Below are 18,263 nucleotides of genomic sequence, written 5' to 3'. Positions count from 1 at the left end.
GGGGGGGAGTACGATACGCCCGCAACCCTCTCGCAGGCGAGCGAGATCTCACGATCTTGATTAATCCCTCGATGGACAATACTCGCAATTAGATTCTTCCGAGAATTCTCGTCGACGCGTAACGTTGAATAGAGATACCTCCGTTGTGTTTTCGAACGAACATACCGGAGCACGCCGGTAAAATACGGGCGAATGTTCGCGTCGAAAACTTGGATTCGTCTCCAACGAACGAAGATCGGTCCACCTGCAGAAATTTAATACACTTAATGAATTTCCGATCCTTCTCTACACACGATGGGTCGTTCGTGTTTCAGATTAATTATTATCACTTCAATAAATATACAAGAATTGTTAAGCGACTTAATTTAACTTGATTTGTAATTTTTTTTACGAATACTTTAATATTTTTTTTATAAAATAATATTACAGATAATTTTTAGAAAGTGTATCATGAATCGTTTATTCTGATTTCATCGAAATTTAAACAGAGAAAGGCGTTCTAAATATACTATACGATTACCTAAGAATCTTTAGAAAATATTATAAAATTGTGCATCTATTAAAAAAAAAATTTAGATGAAAGAATGCATGATTTTTCCGAAAAAAGAAAAAAAAGAAATATGCAGAACACGAATAATCCGAGCGTTTGTACTAAAATTACTGGACAATTTAAGGCTGGAAATTATTTATCGCTAATACCGAAACTGTAGCTAGCCGGTATTATATACGGAATTGTTCCGATCGGAATCCATTTCGAACAATTCCATAATACATATTCCGAACAATAGTGCTTTTGATATTGAAAATGAGTAATTAATCACTCTACCTTTCAGTATTAAATTTCCGTAAGGGCTGAGAGACGCGCTCGGTCGCGATCGCATTGTCCGAAGGGATATATGGATTAAGCAATTATTCACGACAACAACGCATTTGATACTTACGAGACTCGTCCGCGTGCGAAATCGGCCGAAATCCGGCGAAAAGAAACGCGGAAACGTGCATTGCCGACCGACCGTGACTCGTCGACTCGCCGGCGCTACGTGAACTGATCTACCGAACTTCAAGCAGTTCAAACTTGACCAATGACCGCACGATCGTCGTTTCAACTCGGCGCGTCATTCACGGTGCGCGGGAAAGCACAACGGTAAGATGTTAAAAGATCATGTTAATTGATGGCATCGGAAACGATTAGATTAGATAATATAAAAGGTCAATGTTGAATTTGAACGTTCGTGGGCGGTAATAATGTGACATACGTCGAAATGATATTGTAATACGAAATGTTGGTCATTTAATTGTCTGGTTTGGCGCGTTTACACGAAAATTATGTGAAAAAGTGACGAACTTCACGCAGGTGTCACGTAGGTTATTCTCTTGTTATTGTCTGTTGTATTATATATGCAGCATTCTAAAAATGCCTCCGGAAACTGCTTTTGAAATCATATCGAAATTCTTTCTAAGCAAAGAAATTTTATTTATTACCAACAATTTCTTTAACATATTTTCGTTGAAAAATAATAAATTTCAGATAACTATGTTTCTCAATACGTTTTGTAGGAAGAGTGATACTCGATCTTGTGATTTTAAAAAAATATGCTTTTAGATATTACTTTTAACAATCATATTTAAATTTTCTCCGTACGAATAAATGTTATTTGTCATCAATGATTTTTAAAATATATTTTGATTGAAAAATGACGAATTTCACGCAGATGATTGTGTTTCTCAATACGTTTTGTAGAAAGAGTAATACTTTTGTTTGTATAAATTCTAAAAATATCTTCGGAAATTACTTCCAAAAATCACATTCGAAATTGTCTCATACAAAAAAATTTACGGTTTCCTTCTTATATTTTATTTGAAAAATGACGAATTTTACATAGATAACTGCTTTATTCAATACGTGTTGTAGGAAGAATAATACTCCTGCTGTCCTTCGTGTGAAATTTTAATATCTTAAAATGTCTTCGGAAGTTGCACTAAATTTTCTCCTCTTCCTTTCTCTTTCCTGCTCTCATACTTTATTTCTTTTACGTCTAATCTTTACTATGTTCACCGAGACAAATGGTCTAGTTGAATTAAATAGTAATTCTAGGGTAGAAAATGGATAAATCAGAACTTTCTGGTTAAATCTACTGGAATTATAGTTGAAATAACTAAAATTCTGATTAATAACATTATTCTAGAAAAAATAAGAATTCTAGTAGACTTTATCAGAAATATCGTATCAACTATAGAATTTTAGTCATATCTCAACTAGAATTCTCATAAGTTTAACCAGAAAATTCCGATTCGTTCATTTTTAACCAAAAATCTCTTACAGTGTACATTTTATAAAATGCAGAAACAAAAGAGAAGATTTATACCTGGATAGGAAAACTGCGTAAAATATCTGAATATCGCGGTTTCCGGAATTCACAGAGTTCATTGATAATCGGAACAGTTTGACGTGAGTGCCGTATAAGAAACACAAATCCACGTATTGTACACCGAAAGTTTTCTCCCTGTTCGCGCCCTGTACGTCTCGTCGGAATTCGCGAGAGCAACAAGACGAATATATGGACGGTGCCTCTAACACGTGTATCCATTACTTTTCTTAGAGCTCGCGCGTGTGCAAAGACCGATACATCTTCGTCTCCGATGTTGCAGCGTCGATTCTAAATGCCTTTAGCGAGTAATGACACGAGTTCAGAGAAACTTTGTTAACGTATAGGGAGATCAAGAAACTAACTTAATCGTGGCAGAATAATCTCTGCAATCTGTTGTTTAATTAAGCGATTTAATAAAATTAGTATACGATGTCTCTGTGTGAAAAATATAATAGGTAATCGCATAAATTTTATATATAACTATTAATAACATTTAGTATTCTTAGAGCTATAATAAGTACGGGATCTATCGACTTTTCAGCGCGAGCTCTACGATTACAACACACTCATCGATTTTGTACGTTATATATTTTGTAAATAGACTTGAAGCTAATCGTAACTTTCTGAAAGATATATATTTACGTATTTAAAATATATATTCATCGTTTTTAATTTACATTTCTAATGAAGCGAAGTAAATTCGAAATCAGGAGAGCTTATTCGCGCTTGGAAATCGCGTAAAAGCATCGGTGCTGTCTTTGAGTCTCTTTACAGAGTATTTAAAACTCTCTCCATAAAATTGGATGATAGCGATGTTCGCGAACATCCTCTGGGATCCTCTAGTGACGTATGCGGTGGCGCAAATGGAAAGGAAGAAAAAAAAAAAAAAAAGAAAGAAAAGAATGACAGCGCGAGCGTGCCCGTCGCTTTCGTGAGAGAGAACGAATGTCACGCTTTTCACTTTTCGCTTCACGTCAGAGTGGCGAGAAAGACGTGTGCAGTACAATAAACGCGCGCAACGTGCAAAACAAGACCAAGATTCGAGAAAAACGCGCGGCGCAAAAAAACCGAAAGTGTCAGTTGGGGCGAGTTGTGTCGTTGCTGTTCTCCTTTCTTTGCTTCATTGCTATGGTCATCGCGCGGAATAAAATCGCCTGGAAGCGATCCGTCGCGATAGCACTCGAATGTCGAATTTCTCACTTTGACTCCGTACCGGCGACTTTTACCTTCGACAACTTGAAAGGAATGGAATAGTGTCGAGCGAATACTTATTTGTATTAAACACGTCATGTACAATTAAATATCGTAAACTTGAAAACGTTTTTTGTACGCTAATTAGAACGATTTTGTTCTCACTCAGTGGAATATTTACAATCGACTTGTTCAGAGCTTGAATACTTTCAAGCTCGAAGCATCTTATCGAATACGTGTACATATTATATGAAACGCTGATATTAAATGTAACGTTTTATCGCTTATTTATCTCACATTTTCCTATTCATTTCGGAGCTAGTTTACAAGTATAATACAAGCCGCATTTACAATAATATTTCAAAGAGGTTTATATAGAAAATTACGTTATCATTTCTCTCTATAAATCACTAATAAATATACGTATATACACACACACATATATATATGCGATACGCTCTTTAATTTCTCCCGGCAAAGCTGCTGGACACTGTTCCAGATTCTCTCGGTGTAATATTTTAAAGCCTGGACTCGCCGCCCGCCGCGACGAGAGGCTCGGTCCTCTCCTCGTTTGTGAACGAGCGAGTCTCAAAGCCGAATGAAAAGGAGTAACGGCGGAAATGCTAAAGGAGATTCTTCGCGGAGAAGCTCGACTATATATATATATATATGCATACACGGAGGCTGTGTGGCACTCGATCTTTCTTTACGTAATTTACCCTGCCAGAGAAAGATCATATATATGTATAAATGTATATCCATCTTCGTCTCACTCTCTAACCGTTTCTCTCTCCTTATCACACTTTTGCACAGCTCCTTCTCTTTCACGTAAAACCTCGCTCTCAGTCGATGTCTCATACTCCCCCCCCCTCCCCCTCCTCCCGTTTACTCCCCTCGCCAGCCCTACCTCATCTTTGCCTCTTGACTCTTATTCTTCTCGTCCCGATGTACGATGGACTTACGCGAGACTCCTCTCTGGATCTCTATACACTCTGCTCAATCTCTTTGCTCTACGTTACTTAAGTGAATACTTCTCCACCCATACGAATGTACATACTCGATGTCATCTACGTTTCTTTATATTATACATATATATATGTATATATATATACATGCATATACGCAACTGTGTGTCTCCCTGTACATAAAGATCCATAATGATCAGAAAACCAAAAAAAAAACAAAACAAAAAACAAAAAGCAATAGATCCGCTGAGACGAAAGAGAAATGAAAAAGACAAAATGTAAGTTGTCCATATTGAGCAAGTTTAGCATATATTGGCCCTCCACGCTACTCTCTCCCAACTGGCACGAATTCTAGTTGTACGCTAGCGTTTTTTTCTTCCTTGGCGGCTCGTTTTTTTACCCCCCCCCCCTTTCTCTTTCTTTCTCTCTCCCGCAGTTCTCTCCGTACGTCTGTGGCTGTCTCATTGTGTTTAGCTGAGTGATCTTTCAGTTTCTAGATCGTATTACCAACTCTTCTCGCTCTCCACGTACACACTCACACACACACACACACACACGTATGGCTCTCTCTCTCTCTTTTCTTTCCTCCCTGTATCTGTCAGCTATCTTTAATTTTGGTTGCGAGCGCAGACACACGAACACCAAACTCGTCCTGAGTGATGCACAAATGCCAAACGTCCGAGCGCATTGTCATCTTTGCGAGAGATATCACTAGTGGCGCGCTCGCAATTGTGATGCTGCAGCTATATGCAATCAACGGCAGGGTGATCGACAATTCAATGTTCCCATCGATATGCAACGCGCTCGGCGAGCCACGCGGTAAATAAACGAGTATTCAACGGCTCCGTTCGTTCGACTTTTTTTTACCTTCACGGGGTGCTTGAATGCGAGCGTTTTTATCCAATGTTCGACGACGTGACGAAGCCGATAATCTTTAACGGTAACGACGAACAAGCGCGCGGATCGCTCGGATGGAAAACGCGGGCGTTTGGTTGTTGTCACATTCACGCTTTTCCCTGGTATATACATATTGTATAATACGTTACGTGGCACAGGAAGTATGTGCAGAAGCGCAGATTGCAGATTTAATGGGCGAACTTCCATCGGATACATCGAATGAATTTTCTCGGGGAGAGGGAGTGATGTTGCGAAATGCATCACAATATGTTGGTCGATTGTTATATATACCGGGGAAACGCGCGCTTTGGAAACAACCGTAGATTGACATTGTACATCAACGCTTGTCGCAACGGCTCTTCTTCGGCTTCAAAAGAATTTCTACATGTATAATTGCAGAACGAAACGGTACACATCGGTACGCATGAAAAACGCTTGATGAACGTTGAAAACAAAGTGTGTGTCGTAAATAATTAATAATATTAGTAATAATTAATCGTTCAATTTTGTCTGAATTTACAATCAATGTACATCATTTAAAAAACATTTTATAAACAATTCACGTAACTCGTACAAACGTTACAAAAACAGATTACACTTCCAAGAGGATATAGTGTTGTTTAAATATTTGATTTATAATTTTCATTAATTTCAACAATGCTTACCAAGCGACAAAACTCTTGCACGCGATAATCTTATTTTAACATATAAAATTATATGAAAAGATAATGAGAAACGATAGCGAAGTTGGGGGTTAGATTTTTTCGCTGTGATTTCTTCCCGGAATCTCATTGTCATCTTCATTAAAATTCATTTTTCACTTCCTACTTTAAATCGGGATAAAAAGATTTTCTCGCCCGCTCTTTTATTCGCGATAACTTTCCTATTTCCATTACTGAGACCGCACCTGTTAACAGAGATTCTTCGTAAAAATAATCTTCAAGGATAATCTCATTCGTTTTCTGATCATTAATTATCTTTTCATATTGTATTTTCTATTTTTCATTTTAAATGATATATAGTTAAAAAAGTATATTACGATGATTATACACGTTTAACAAAACTTAAAAATTTTATATACGTAGATATATAATATTGACAAATTTAATAATATTATTTACATTAGATTTTCCTATAATTTTGAACTCTACTCGCCTGTAGTACTTTTTAGTTACAGCCGTAGTTTTTAAAACTTTATTTCTTAATTTACTGTGAATAATTTACTATAAATGATTTAAAAAATTAATACTCTATCTTTTAACTAGTTCTCGTAAATAATTACATGTGTCACCTAAAATATATAATAATTGTGAAATTAGCATGTCATTCAAAAGTTTAGCCGTAAAATTATCACACTGCATCAAATTTCAGTTTTGAAATTAGAATATTAGGTTCGTATTTATATCACAAGTTCATATCATATTTCAGTGAAACATTAGTTACATAATATTAGAATTATAATACCGATTGGTTTGACCTTTTATTTGGATAGAACAGTAATATATAATATATGATCGATCAACTTTCTTCAACAAGTATATTTTTGAAAAAATGCGCAAACGAATGGAAAGTCTCTTTCAATTGTTAAAACACTAAATCATAGTAAATTATGCACAATAGATAGATATATTATTTTTATACGTTTATGACTCTTATTGCAGCCGAAGAAGTGCATCGCGACGGTACACACTTATTTGCTTGCGTAGAAAAAAACCTTTTCAGTAAATACATATGTAAATATGTAAATACGTAGGGAACAGCTTACAGTTCGGGAAAACCGTACGTAAAAAGAGAAAGAGTGATGGACGATTTACGTTTTTTTCGTGAAAATAAAAGGCTTGGACACGCGGAAAGGCATGCGAAGCTGGAATGCAGAGAAGATGTGCGAAGCGATGTCATGGAAACATTGGAAGGAAATACAAGGAGAGGCGAAGAAGATCGAAAGGAAAATATATAAAACGTCGATCGTGATGAAAAAAAGAGATGGACGAAAATTAACGAAATCTATGTATTTTTAAACGAACGTTTTTCTTGACTGTTTTGCACGTACAGGGTTATAATCCAGTGGATGTGTCTTCTCGATGCTTTCGAAAAGATGAAAAAATATCAAATAATTATTTATGTTTTAATAAATAAGTAGAGTTATGCTATTTTTCTATTAGCTCTTTCAGACAATTTATCGTTACTCGTATGAATAAACAATAGAAATAAATTGTATTTATGTACATATTGTAATATTATTAGGTTGTTTAATTTGTTATTTCAATATTATTTTAAGATTAGTAATTTTGTATGAAATACGGACTATATGTATATTAAATAATACGAAAGTCCGAAGATCCGTAGGTATAAAAATTGAACATTTTCAGTTTTTCAATTTTTTTTTCTTCTGAAGATGTCTAAAAAGTTTTAAAGTTATAAGAAACTATAAATTTTCAAATATCTTAAAATTCCCGATGTAAAATTGTTTAATATAAGAATTTTCGTAATTTTACGTCTAGAAACTTTTTAATAATTTTGTGAGATATAAAATTATATAATTATGTTTTTAAAAATCCATAAATTCTGTAAAAAATTGAGAATCTGTATATTATTCATAATATCAGATTTTTTAGTCTTAATTAAAAAACTTGAATTATCAATTAAAAGTCAGATTAATTGGAAAACATTATTGATCCGAATAACTAGTTTGAAAGAGTTAAGTAAAAATCAAATGAAAGCAAAGTAGATCAGCATCGGTACTTTCTATTTAGGGATTACACCTCTGTACATACACGATTACACACCCATAGTTGCTATATGTATGGTCTGCAACATAGAATGGGTCTTGACACGAATAAAATTAAACCTCGAGGACTGCTCTTAGTTTGCTCACATTTTTCTTCTTCGTTTTATCTTTTCAACAAAACTCCGCGAAACCGCTTCTGCATGCAAAATTAACTCTGCTTCGGACTCCTCAACAACCGCGAGTGGAGCACGAAGTTCCGTTAAAAAATCCTTCAATGTGTTCTTGCGGAGAGGTTAGATACCTTTAACTAGATACTTTTTCACGAGTTTTATCAGTATTACTGCTACAAAATGGTCAGTGAGTTTTTTCAATTTCAACGCTTATTATGAATTCATAAAAAAGTTGCTTCCAATAACCCTCCGCTGTCAATATTCTATTTTATTATACAATATTTTACATTTTAGAAATTACATTTAAATTGTAAGAAACAATGAACATTCGTTACCACTCGCAGGTTCAGAAACTTTTCGGATTAAGATACGTTAGGAACTTTAAAACTGGCTTCCTATCTTTTAGGAACAAATAGCGAAGGAGAGGCAGGTGAGCGGTCGAATACAAATCCAGGTTTCGTACGAGGCGGAACGCAAAGAATTGATTGTTTCGGTTTTTATGGCCGACGACTTATGTGCTCGAGAAGACACTGGATTCGGCATCTTACCGGAGGCTTTCGCTAAGCTTACCCTTGCTCCTCCATCGTAAGTTCATGGACATCTCATAAATTCTTGGATCGAATGTATCCGAGAATAGTCTTTCGCGAAATCGATTTTTTAAATCAAATTTCCAATTCAAAACAAAAGAAAAATTATAGATTATTAATATTAAAAAAAAAAGATTATATGAAATTAGGACATGGCAGATTAATTAATATTTAAGAGAAGGTCTACGGAAGCGCGATTAATGTATTTAATACGTAATTGCTTTTCCAAGAACTTTACCAGATTAATTACTTTTCTTTTCATTTATCTTTTGTTTATTCTATGCTTCGATGCTTAAAATGAATGATTGATTAATCACTTGCGACCTTCACAGCGGCGAAGCAACTCCACTGAAAACTATTGTAGCTGAGCCGACCCAAAAACCTATCTGGAACGCTACATTGTTCTTTACCGGAGTTGATGGCGAGAGTCTGATGGAACGTGCGATCGAGGTGACTCTCTGGGATTACTGTCCCGATAGCGATAATGTGTTTCTTGGCGAGTGCACTGTCGATGTTCAGCGAGCGCTTGAAAATGATAGAGCGGTTTGGTAAGTGCGTTTTTCAAAGGAGATCAATGGATTTAAGTAACTACAGTAGTCATAATTTAGCTCGTGGTATTTAATATTCACAATAAAACAATCTACGGATTTTTGCCATTTAATTCCTATAATTGCTATTATATAATATTTGAAATTTTTCATAAATTGAATAAAATTTAATAAGATTAAGTATTTTAAGGAAGTAACTCTTAGTTATTATATTAATTGCATTATAAATCTATTAAATATTAATGTGCAAAATATGTTAATTTTTTTACAAATAATAAATATATGTAGAGTCAAAATGTAAACTAATTGACGTCTCGAGTTGTATTAATTCCAAGCAGAACAAGTCACGAAATTGTCAAAAAATAACGTTATGAAATGAATCGTTACTGATTAAAAAATAACTTTTTGATAAATTTTGTATTTCCATTTTTATGTCTGCGTTTTGACGTCTATAGGTAATAATAATTTGTGTTCTGTTCGAAATGCTAATCAAATTGACGATTAACAATAATTAACGTAGAAAATTAACGTTTCATTACCACTCATGTGTATTCGTTAACGTTCATATTATATGTCGAAGTATCGCTATAAAATGTTAGGTATCGATTGGAAGATACACGTGGACTTCGAACGGGCAAATCGCCGTATTGCTCTCCACGCGGCTCGGTATCTATGGACGTCGCCCAGAGACTGTTTAGGAAGGAGCTGCGGGATCGGAGTTACAGTGATGATACGCAGAGTGATAGCGGTAGCCCGGAGTTCTGCTTCCTGCATCCAGACCATGCTTGGCACGCCAATTCCAGACGCGGTTCCAGCCAGTCCGAGCAACTCGAGGTTGAGCCCTACGAGCTCAACCGGGATTACAGCAGATCCCTGCCGGGTAGCCGCAGAAGCAGCTTCCAAAGTCAGGGTGGCACCGATAGTAAACGTGAGTGTCACAAAAAGATTCGGCACGCTTCAATTTCTCGTTCGATGAAATTGTTAAGAATATAACGTTACGTTATTAAAAGGATCTCCCTCGGGTAATTTCGATCTTGACTGAGAGAAATTAATTCGAGGCTTAATTGCGGGAGTATTTAATATTATAGTAGTCAGAATGATAGAATTTTAATTGTGAAGAAATAATATTAAGTTCATATTAAACTTCTTCATCAAGAAAAACTTGAGAAAATTTTAATTTTAAATTTTACATTAACTAATAATTGTTAATATATATATAGTTATTATCAAACTCAAAAGATATAATAGAGGAAAGATATAAGGGAATAAATATTTTCGGCTATAAATCTGAAATGTAAATTACTGATAGAAATTATGTCTGGCAGTAAATTCTTTGATGTAGTGTTTTTGATGTATCTCTATAAATTGACGTTACAAACGATTTCGAACGCATTTACTAAATGACGCAGTCAGTAAGGGAGAGTGGGGAATTGCGAACACGAAGCAAACGCGAATGATATTATTGCAGCATATTGACTTCTCATATTCAGTAGTAGTATGATATACATTTACTGCCATACTATAATACACGATCATAAAATGCATATGTTTAAAATAAATATAGTTACATGTTTTTGATGGGAAAAAGAGTAAAGAAATTGTGAATACGAAAAAAGTTAAATAAAGCTGACAATTATTTATCAATTATAAAAGTGTGTATTTACGGTATATTAGCTTTAAAGTATAATGTTTAATTTTTATGGACTGTAATATCAATATATAATCAATAAGCAATAATTTTGAACAAAAAAGATCCAATTCGGTTGCTCCGTGTAACGGCGAGTAAAACAAAAACTCCAAATGGCAAAAATTTTACTTTTTGTTTAAAATTACAATTTATATTAGTAATATACGAATGTGTTAATTATCTTTTTTAAATTAACTTCTATTATATAATTGATAAATATTTGTCGATTTTATTTAACTTTTCTCTTAGGTGTTTGCAGTTCGACTACTCACTACATAAAAGAAAGAAAATATGTTAGAATTTCGGAATTCTATACGTTCTGAGAGAATTTCTTGTCAGAATTTTCAATACTATTCGGATACTCGACCCAGTAAACCGTGTTCCGCTTTTCGTTGCAAGCTGGTCATCTTCACAAGTAAATTCACTCTTCTCTTCTTTTTCAAAGATAATAACGAGGAAGTGGGACTATCTGTGATGCTATTGTTGGGTAGCATCGAGTGCTGCTTGGAAGCACTTGGCACGCTTAAGTAACAGCTTCCTCGATTATCGCTATTCGATTACGTCACTTCAGCTAGAAGATGTCCATGTAAACGTTGTAAACAACAAAAATCGATGCATCGCGCAGTAAAAAATAGCAAGCATCAAAGGAGCATTTACATAAAAAATAAAAGGCCATCATAGAGGATGATACAAGCATATTCTTTTAATGAGAGAGAAAGAGAGAGAGAGAAGATCGTAAATATTGATACCATAAATATAAGATATATAACAATTTACAATCTATTTAATAATTATCAGCAGTTGCAAACTTTTAGAGTGATATGTCTACGTTAAAATTAAATTTCGTTTCGCAAAGCAGAATAATAATAATGTGTATGATTTTTATAATTTCTACTACTTAAATTTATCCCAGGTGGAAGCATGGGTGAAGCCGATATGCCTGCTGTAGTGAACTATAATCGCGATCGGCGGCGAAGTTCGTTCACCAGACCGATGAGGGATCCTGAGGAGATCCTGGAAGGTCTGCGGGCGTTGAAGGCGACTAAGGGTGAACTCAATAGGACCATGAGCCTCTCCGGTGACAAAAGACGCGGCAGCCGTGAGTATAAACGTTTTCCTTGCTTTTTGGCCATCATTTCGCTCGTTCGTTCGTCCGTCGTCCGTCTGTTTGTTTGCCTTTTGTACCTTTCCATTCGTTTCACCCCCACAACCATTTTTACTGCATTTTATGATACACTTTTTCTCTTTTTCTGTCTTTCTCTATTTTGTCACCGTTACTGTTTAACATCTCGGTGATAACCATCACCGTCACCGTCTGGTTAAATTACGAGACTCATTAATAAACGTCATATCATAGTCGTGCATCCTGATGTATGTAAGTGTGCGAGCGTGCGTGTACATTGTGTCTGGGTGTTCGTGCACTGTCTCTGTGATTGTCTGATCATATTCGTTAAATGTGTGCATTACACGAATCATCTGCCTGTCTCTTTTTCTCTATCAATGTTGGTTTTCTTCCCTACATTTTATCTACAATTTTTAGAAAATCAAATTTCACATACTTACTCATCACACTCTGCAATTTCTACAAAATATTTATCTCCATATTAATTGTAAAGCAAGACATTTGTAAAAAGATTTTAGAAATTTTTGTTAAATATTAGAAGTATTAATTAAAATAAAAATATCATATTTTTTTACATTTTATGAGAAAAGATTCTATTTAAATTTAAGTCTTATTAATCGGCACAATAACTTGATAAACCTTTTGAAGTAAAAACCTTTTGATAAACTTCTGGAAATATTATTTTTACTCTTGCATTTATACTATTCATAGTATTTGTGACACGAAAAAAGCGGAACACTCACAATAATTATCTCGTTCAGTTCACAATAATTATTTCCTATATTTTTAATGCTATAAAGAGTAATTTTTTAAATTCTTATAAAATATTTTTTTTTAAATTATAATATCAATCTGCAGTTTTTTTTTCATAAAATTTTATTCGATACTCGCATTCCGAATCATATTCAATGTGACCCTCATCTATATTTATGTTTAGCCATATCGTATGACTGTTTTGTAGAATTATAGAAACTCTTCTTTCTAATTTTTCAACATTTTTATATTCGGATGTCGATGCAATTATTATTTATCTGTCTCGCACTATCACGTATCGATCCCGCGCGGTTTGACCGAGTGAACGATCTTGATATGCAGAGAAATTTTTCGTTTGTCAAAAACCATTTTTGTCCGTATTTATGAAATCTAAATCGGACAGATCAAAGCGGGAATAGCCCGACCTGGAAAGGATTTAGATGAGACTTCGGGATACGATCGACTTTTATTATAGATTTTCGTGTCTAAAGTCGACCATGACGATGACCGCCTTTGACACTCGCCTTTCGTTTAACATTCTCAATTGTGCCTCGTTGCTTATCTCATCGTTCATACGCTCGATGTTCGATTCGGCGTTTACTTCGTTCCTGGATTTGACTGAAAATCTCCATCGAAAGAGCTTTTCATCAAAAGATGTCACACAGAATCATCGAGCTGCGCGGAATTGATTCGTCGACGTCGGAATGGAAATGAGCAAGAATCAAAAGCAGAAAGCGTCTCGATCACACAGCCGTGAGTCCATCGTGCAGCTTAAACAAATCCATCGTGCAACACATTTCCGCTTGGATCTGCGAAATTTCAAGCTTCGCTCGTCAATCATCCTCCGCTTTTTCGTCTCGAGGAGTCATCGTCCCGGTCGACGGAAATGCTCGAATTAATGTGGTTCTACCGAGTATAAAACCACCATGTTCATTTCGCTCTTTGTGTCTGTCTCTCGCTCTGCTTGCGTTTCCACGAAGAGGTCGATGTACTCCATCAAAACCAGCAAAAGATAACACACGACCTCTGCTCATTTGTATTTGCGATCGCTGTTGCGCGCCGCTGTTGCCTGTTGCTGATTGCTCTCGTATCGTCTCACAGCCTCACAGTAATGATTCGAATCCCTGCTCCCATTGTGCCTCAGGCTTTACCGAAGCGAGAAACAATATCATCGCCGCCACCGCCGTCGTCAATGTACCCACAATAGCGAATGATATATAATTCGCTGTTGTGCTTCTGTGCCGTTGCACGCACGTGTGTGACTTTACGCGCCGTGACCTTCCGCTCTCTGTTGCTCTCTTTCTTTCTATCTCTGTCTGTTCTTATGCTGTCTAGCCTCTTATTCACTCCTACGAGTATTGTTTGCCGCATTGACACCAAGCGTGCCATAAGCGATGCGTTGCTGTCATCGTTCTGTCAGCAAGATTATCGTTTCTTCGTCTTTCAGGCTTAATGGTCGCTTTAGCTGGCGGCTTCTGGCAAGTGTTAAACGTACCAAATCGATTGCGCGATGATAACATGTTAATTAATGATTTATCTTCTTAATAGCTTTACATTTTTTAATAGTCATGAAAATTGTTTATATAGCATTCAAGAAAATGATGATCGAAGTAGTAAATATTCAATGGCAATGTTATAATTGGTGCTTTTTGTATATTAGCGTAATGAATGTAATCTAATTTCCATAATCATTGCGATATTCTACTGAATATTAAGGTGACCAATCGTCCAAAATTTAAAGAGACATTCCGAAATTTTAACTCTTTGTCCCACTTTACGAGCCAAATATCCCAAGTTAAAGACATGATTATGAACAGCCCTGCTTTTAAATGTGAAAATTATAAGTGTGAAACAATAAGGAAAAATAATAAGTAGGGAACATAATTGTTAATTAAAGTGTAAAGAATTTCATGATTTTTTTTTATTTAAAAATCTATAAATATCATTTGTAAAATACATTTAGTAGAGAGAGAAAAGTACAATTTTTAAAAATAAAATATGATCTCGTAACTTGATGTAACTTTTCTTATAATCTCATAAGTCTTTATTATTAAGCATTATTAGTTACACATATAATATGATATTGTTTAGGTATTTTATTAACAATTATTAAAAAATATTTATCTATTAAAATATTTATGATCTAATTACGATAATGAATATTAATTTTTTTTTTAAACCTCTTCTAAAAGAGTTGGCCACCTGACAGTACATTCCGTTCCGCTAAAGTATGTATTAATTTTTTTTTTATATATAAAGAATATTTACTTTTAAATTGGACATTAACAGAATTGATAAAGTTGATAACGTTTTTCCGCGATGTAGAATTAATGGGTCCGGCATTAAATTACGTCATTATTATCTGCTGATGAAAGAAGGCAGTAGATTTGCGAGGAAGTAGACTGTGATTGTGCATGAGAAAAAAAGCTGGCTGATGTTTTTGGAGCACGTATGAAAATAATGAATTTTAATGCAACCGGTCAAAGTGCTCCTCACAATTATTCCCGCCTACTCAGTTTCCTCGCTTTGACTCAAGACTACAGTCGAAACCTGTCGAACTATACGGCATCCACCTCTATTGACAGTCGCTGCGTTGAATATTCGAAGCGATCATTAAGCGCGTCACCAAAAGAATCGCAATCACCTAATCAATTTCTCGCCCACCGTCTTCCTGTTGACATCTGTGTGCATCTTCGTTCACGTATGTGCCCGGCCTCGAGCGCAACGTGCACTTTGAACTAGACGCTTCACTGTATTGTTGATTATCTTGATATCCTTTCTCGGTCGGCACCGTCCGCCAATGCCGAAACTCTGAATGCTCTTCGTACTCGACACGAATCGCGAAACACTCGGTTCGCTCGGTCGAAACGCCATCGGCCATCGTCACAACCCCGATTATCGACGACAAATCGTGGGCCACGCACGCACGACCAACCAATCAACCAACCAACCAACCAACCAACCAACCAATCAACTAACCAACCAATCAACCAACCAACCAATCAACCAACCAATCGACCACCATCGACCACCAACAACGACAACAGAGTGCGTAGTCCCAACAGTTACTGTGTGGCAGTGCGAGCCTGTGTCTCCGAGGACCGGTAACTCGGCCTCCTTCCCATTGCCGCACTCCATACCACCTCGATAAATAATCGCAAGGCACTGTCAACCAACGTTATGGGCTTTCGGTAAGACACACTCTTTCTCTATCGCTCACTGTCTACTATCGCTCTTTTTCTCTATCACTCTCTGTTTATCTGTACTTTAAGCAGAGTCTCGCTTCGAATTTTAGTCCCTTTAATTCGCCCCTTTTAACAAACGGTATCGTAGTATTTGTTCTGCAATGAAGAGAGTATATAAGAACGGAATAGATTTAACGATATAGATATAGCAAAACTGTTGATATTAGAATATCCATTAGTTTGAACGTTCAAAATAGACGAAATAGAAAGTAGAAACAGAGTAGAAATAGCATTTCGATTTAAAAATCCCACAAGTCTGATTAATTCTCGGATAAATATTTAACGATATTTTGAATTTGTTTTCATAATGATATCTTTTACGTAATTTTAATAACAAGAATAAATAATTGTATGGCAAAACATTAATGATATCACGCTCTTTATTCAAAGATACACACAGTTGGAAAACAACAATTTGTGTACCTCTTGAATATTAAATTTAACACATTTTACATGTCCACTAAAACTTTTGTGTTAGTTTTAATATATGATGAATATTAGAAAGTGATATAAATATTATATAAAAAAATTATGCAACATAAAAAAACGTGCTACTGATAGAATTTGTAAGCAATCATATTTTTTCATTAAAATTAACATTTATAATATGTTAAATTAATACATTTAATTTATATACATTTATCTTAAAATTTATAATTTAAAGAACTGTATTTTTATATTATATCTGAATAAATTGTATTGTTTTAACACTATAATGTTAAGAAATGTTGAATATTAATTTAAAACAAAATATTCAAATAACATAATCACAATTGTATTAAATTGACACTCAAATATTAAAAATTCAACGCAAAATTTTAACAAAGGCTTGAATAGACCGTTTCTAACAAATATATAAAATATTTTTTTACTGTGTATAATGAATATTTTATTTCACAGTGTTTTACTTTTTCTATAACTTCTTTATAAATATTTAGATAATCACTATTATAACAGAAAAAATTTCTAAGCAAAATTTATATGACAAATACTTTTGTACTCATTATACGTATATAAATAACAATTTATCTGTCTGTTACTATACGCTACTATACTGTTCTGAATATATTTTTTTCTATACAATCTTTTAATTTTCTCTATCAAGAATTTAAGAACTATCATTACTACACATATCATTAAACATATTATTGATAGAGAATACCGTTCTAATATCTCTCGCGTTTTGCTTCTTTATTTTTGCACTTCTATTTTTTTCTCTCTCTCTCTCTCTCTCTTTGCGCGCACGTACCATTAATTTGTCTTCCCCCGATACACGCTACATTATATTTTTCAAAGACGCACACTACGTCATTTATCATCAGACAAGGAAAAGATAACACGTCTCGGTAAACTTTACTCGTCAAATATGTTCTTTTCTGTTTGCACGCGTAATTCGTAACTCCCTCCCAATCGTGATACAATTTTTTAAAACGAGATTAATACTATTGTTAATTCTGCAATTTCTCGGGTATACTATTAATTTCCAGCTTGCGTTAATCGTACTCCATTTTATCTTCTGCTCTCATTTATTAATCTTATAGTTAATCTTATAATCATTTCACAAAAGCATTAATTCCTTATCATCTTTTAATCACTTTTTTTATCCCTTCTTCTCTTTTTTTTTTGAAGATTATATCTTTCGTAATTTTTATCAAGAGACAACTACCTAAATATAATATATATAATGTTTTTTTTTAAATTATTTTTATTATTTCACACCATTTTCGACTTTGTTAAGTATCAAGATGTCTTACACAGCAAATTCTGTTTAATTAGCAATTATTGATTTCTAATACTTTAGAAATACATTTATAATATTATTGAGTTCTAATACTTTACAAGTACACGTGCATATCAACCTTGCAGTTATTTTAATATTAACAACTTCACACATAACTATCACAACAGATAAACAGATAAATAAATTTACAATTGGTAGAGGAGCACCTGAACACACATGCATTTATACATGTTTGTTCACACGCAAACATTATTTATTT

At 34.6% G+C, this 18,263-nt stretch overlaps 1 protein-coding gene across 1 annotated transcript in view; it reads left to right on the top strand.

Moving 5' to 3' along the window:
• The window catches only part of Fife (regulating synaptic membrane exocytosis protein fife), an 82,734-nt gene that overhangs the window by 60,435 nt on the left and 4,036 nt on the right, over positions 1-18,263 (top strand). The window contains exons 9-13 of the mRNA XM_018550812.1: positions 8,727-8,905; positions 9,240-9,455; positions 10,055-10,383; positions 12,056-12,241; positions 14,614-14,628. Coding sequence (XP_018406314.1) covers positions 8,727-8,905; positions 9,240-9,455; positions 10,055-10,383; positions 12,056-12,241; positions 14,614-14,628 — 925 coding nt within the window. The remainder of the gene's footprint in view (positions 1-8,726; positions 8,906-9,239; positions 9,456-10,054; positions 10,384-12,055; positions 12,242-14,613; positions 14,629-18,263) is intronic.

Source organism: Cyphomyrmex costatus, unplaced genomic scaffold (assembly GCF_001594065.2).
Source record: "Cyphomyrmex costatus isolate MS0001 unplaced genomic scaffold, Ccosl1.0 scaffold13, whole genome shotgun sequence".
NCBI classification, from domain to species: domain Eukaryota; kingdom Metazoa; phylum Arthropoda; class Insecta; order Hymenoptera; family Formicidae; genus Cyphomyrmex; species Cyphomyrmex costatus.
This window is presented reverse-complemented; position numbering and strand designations above follow the sequence as displayed.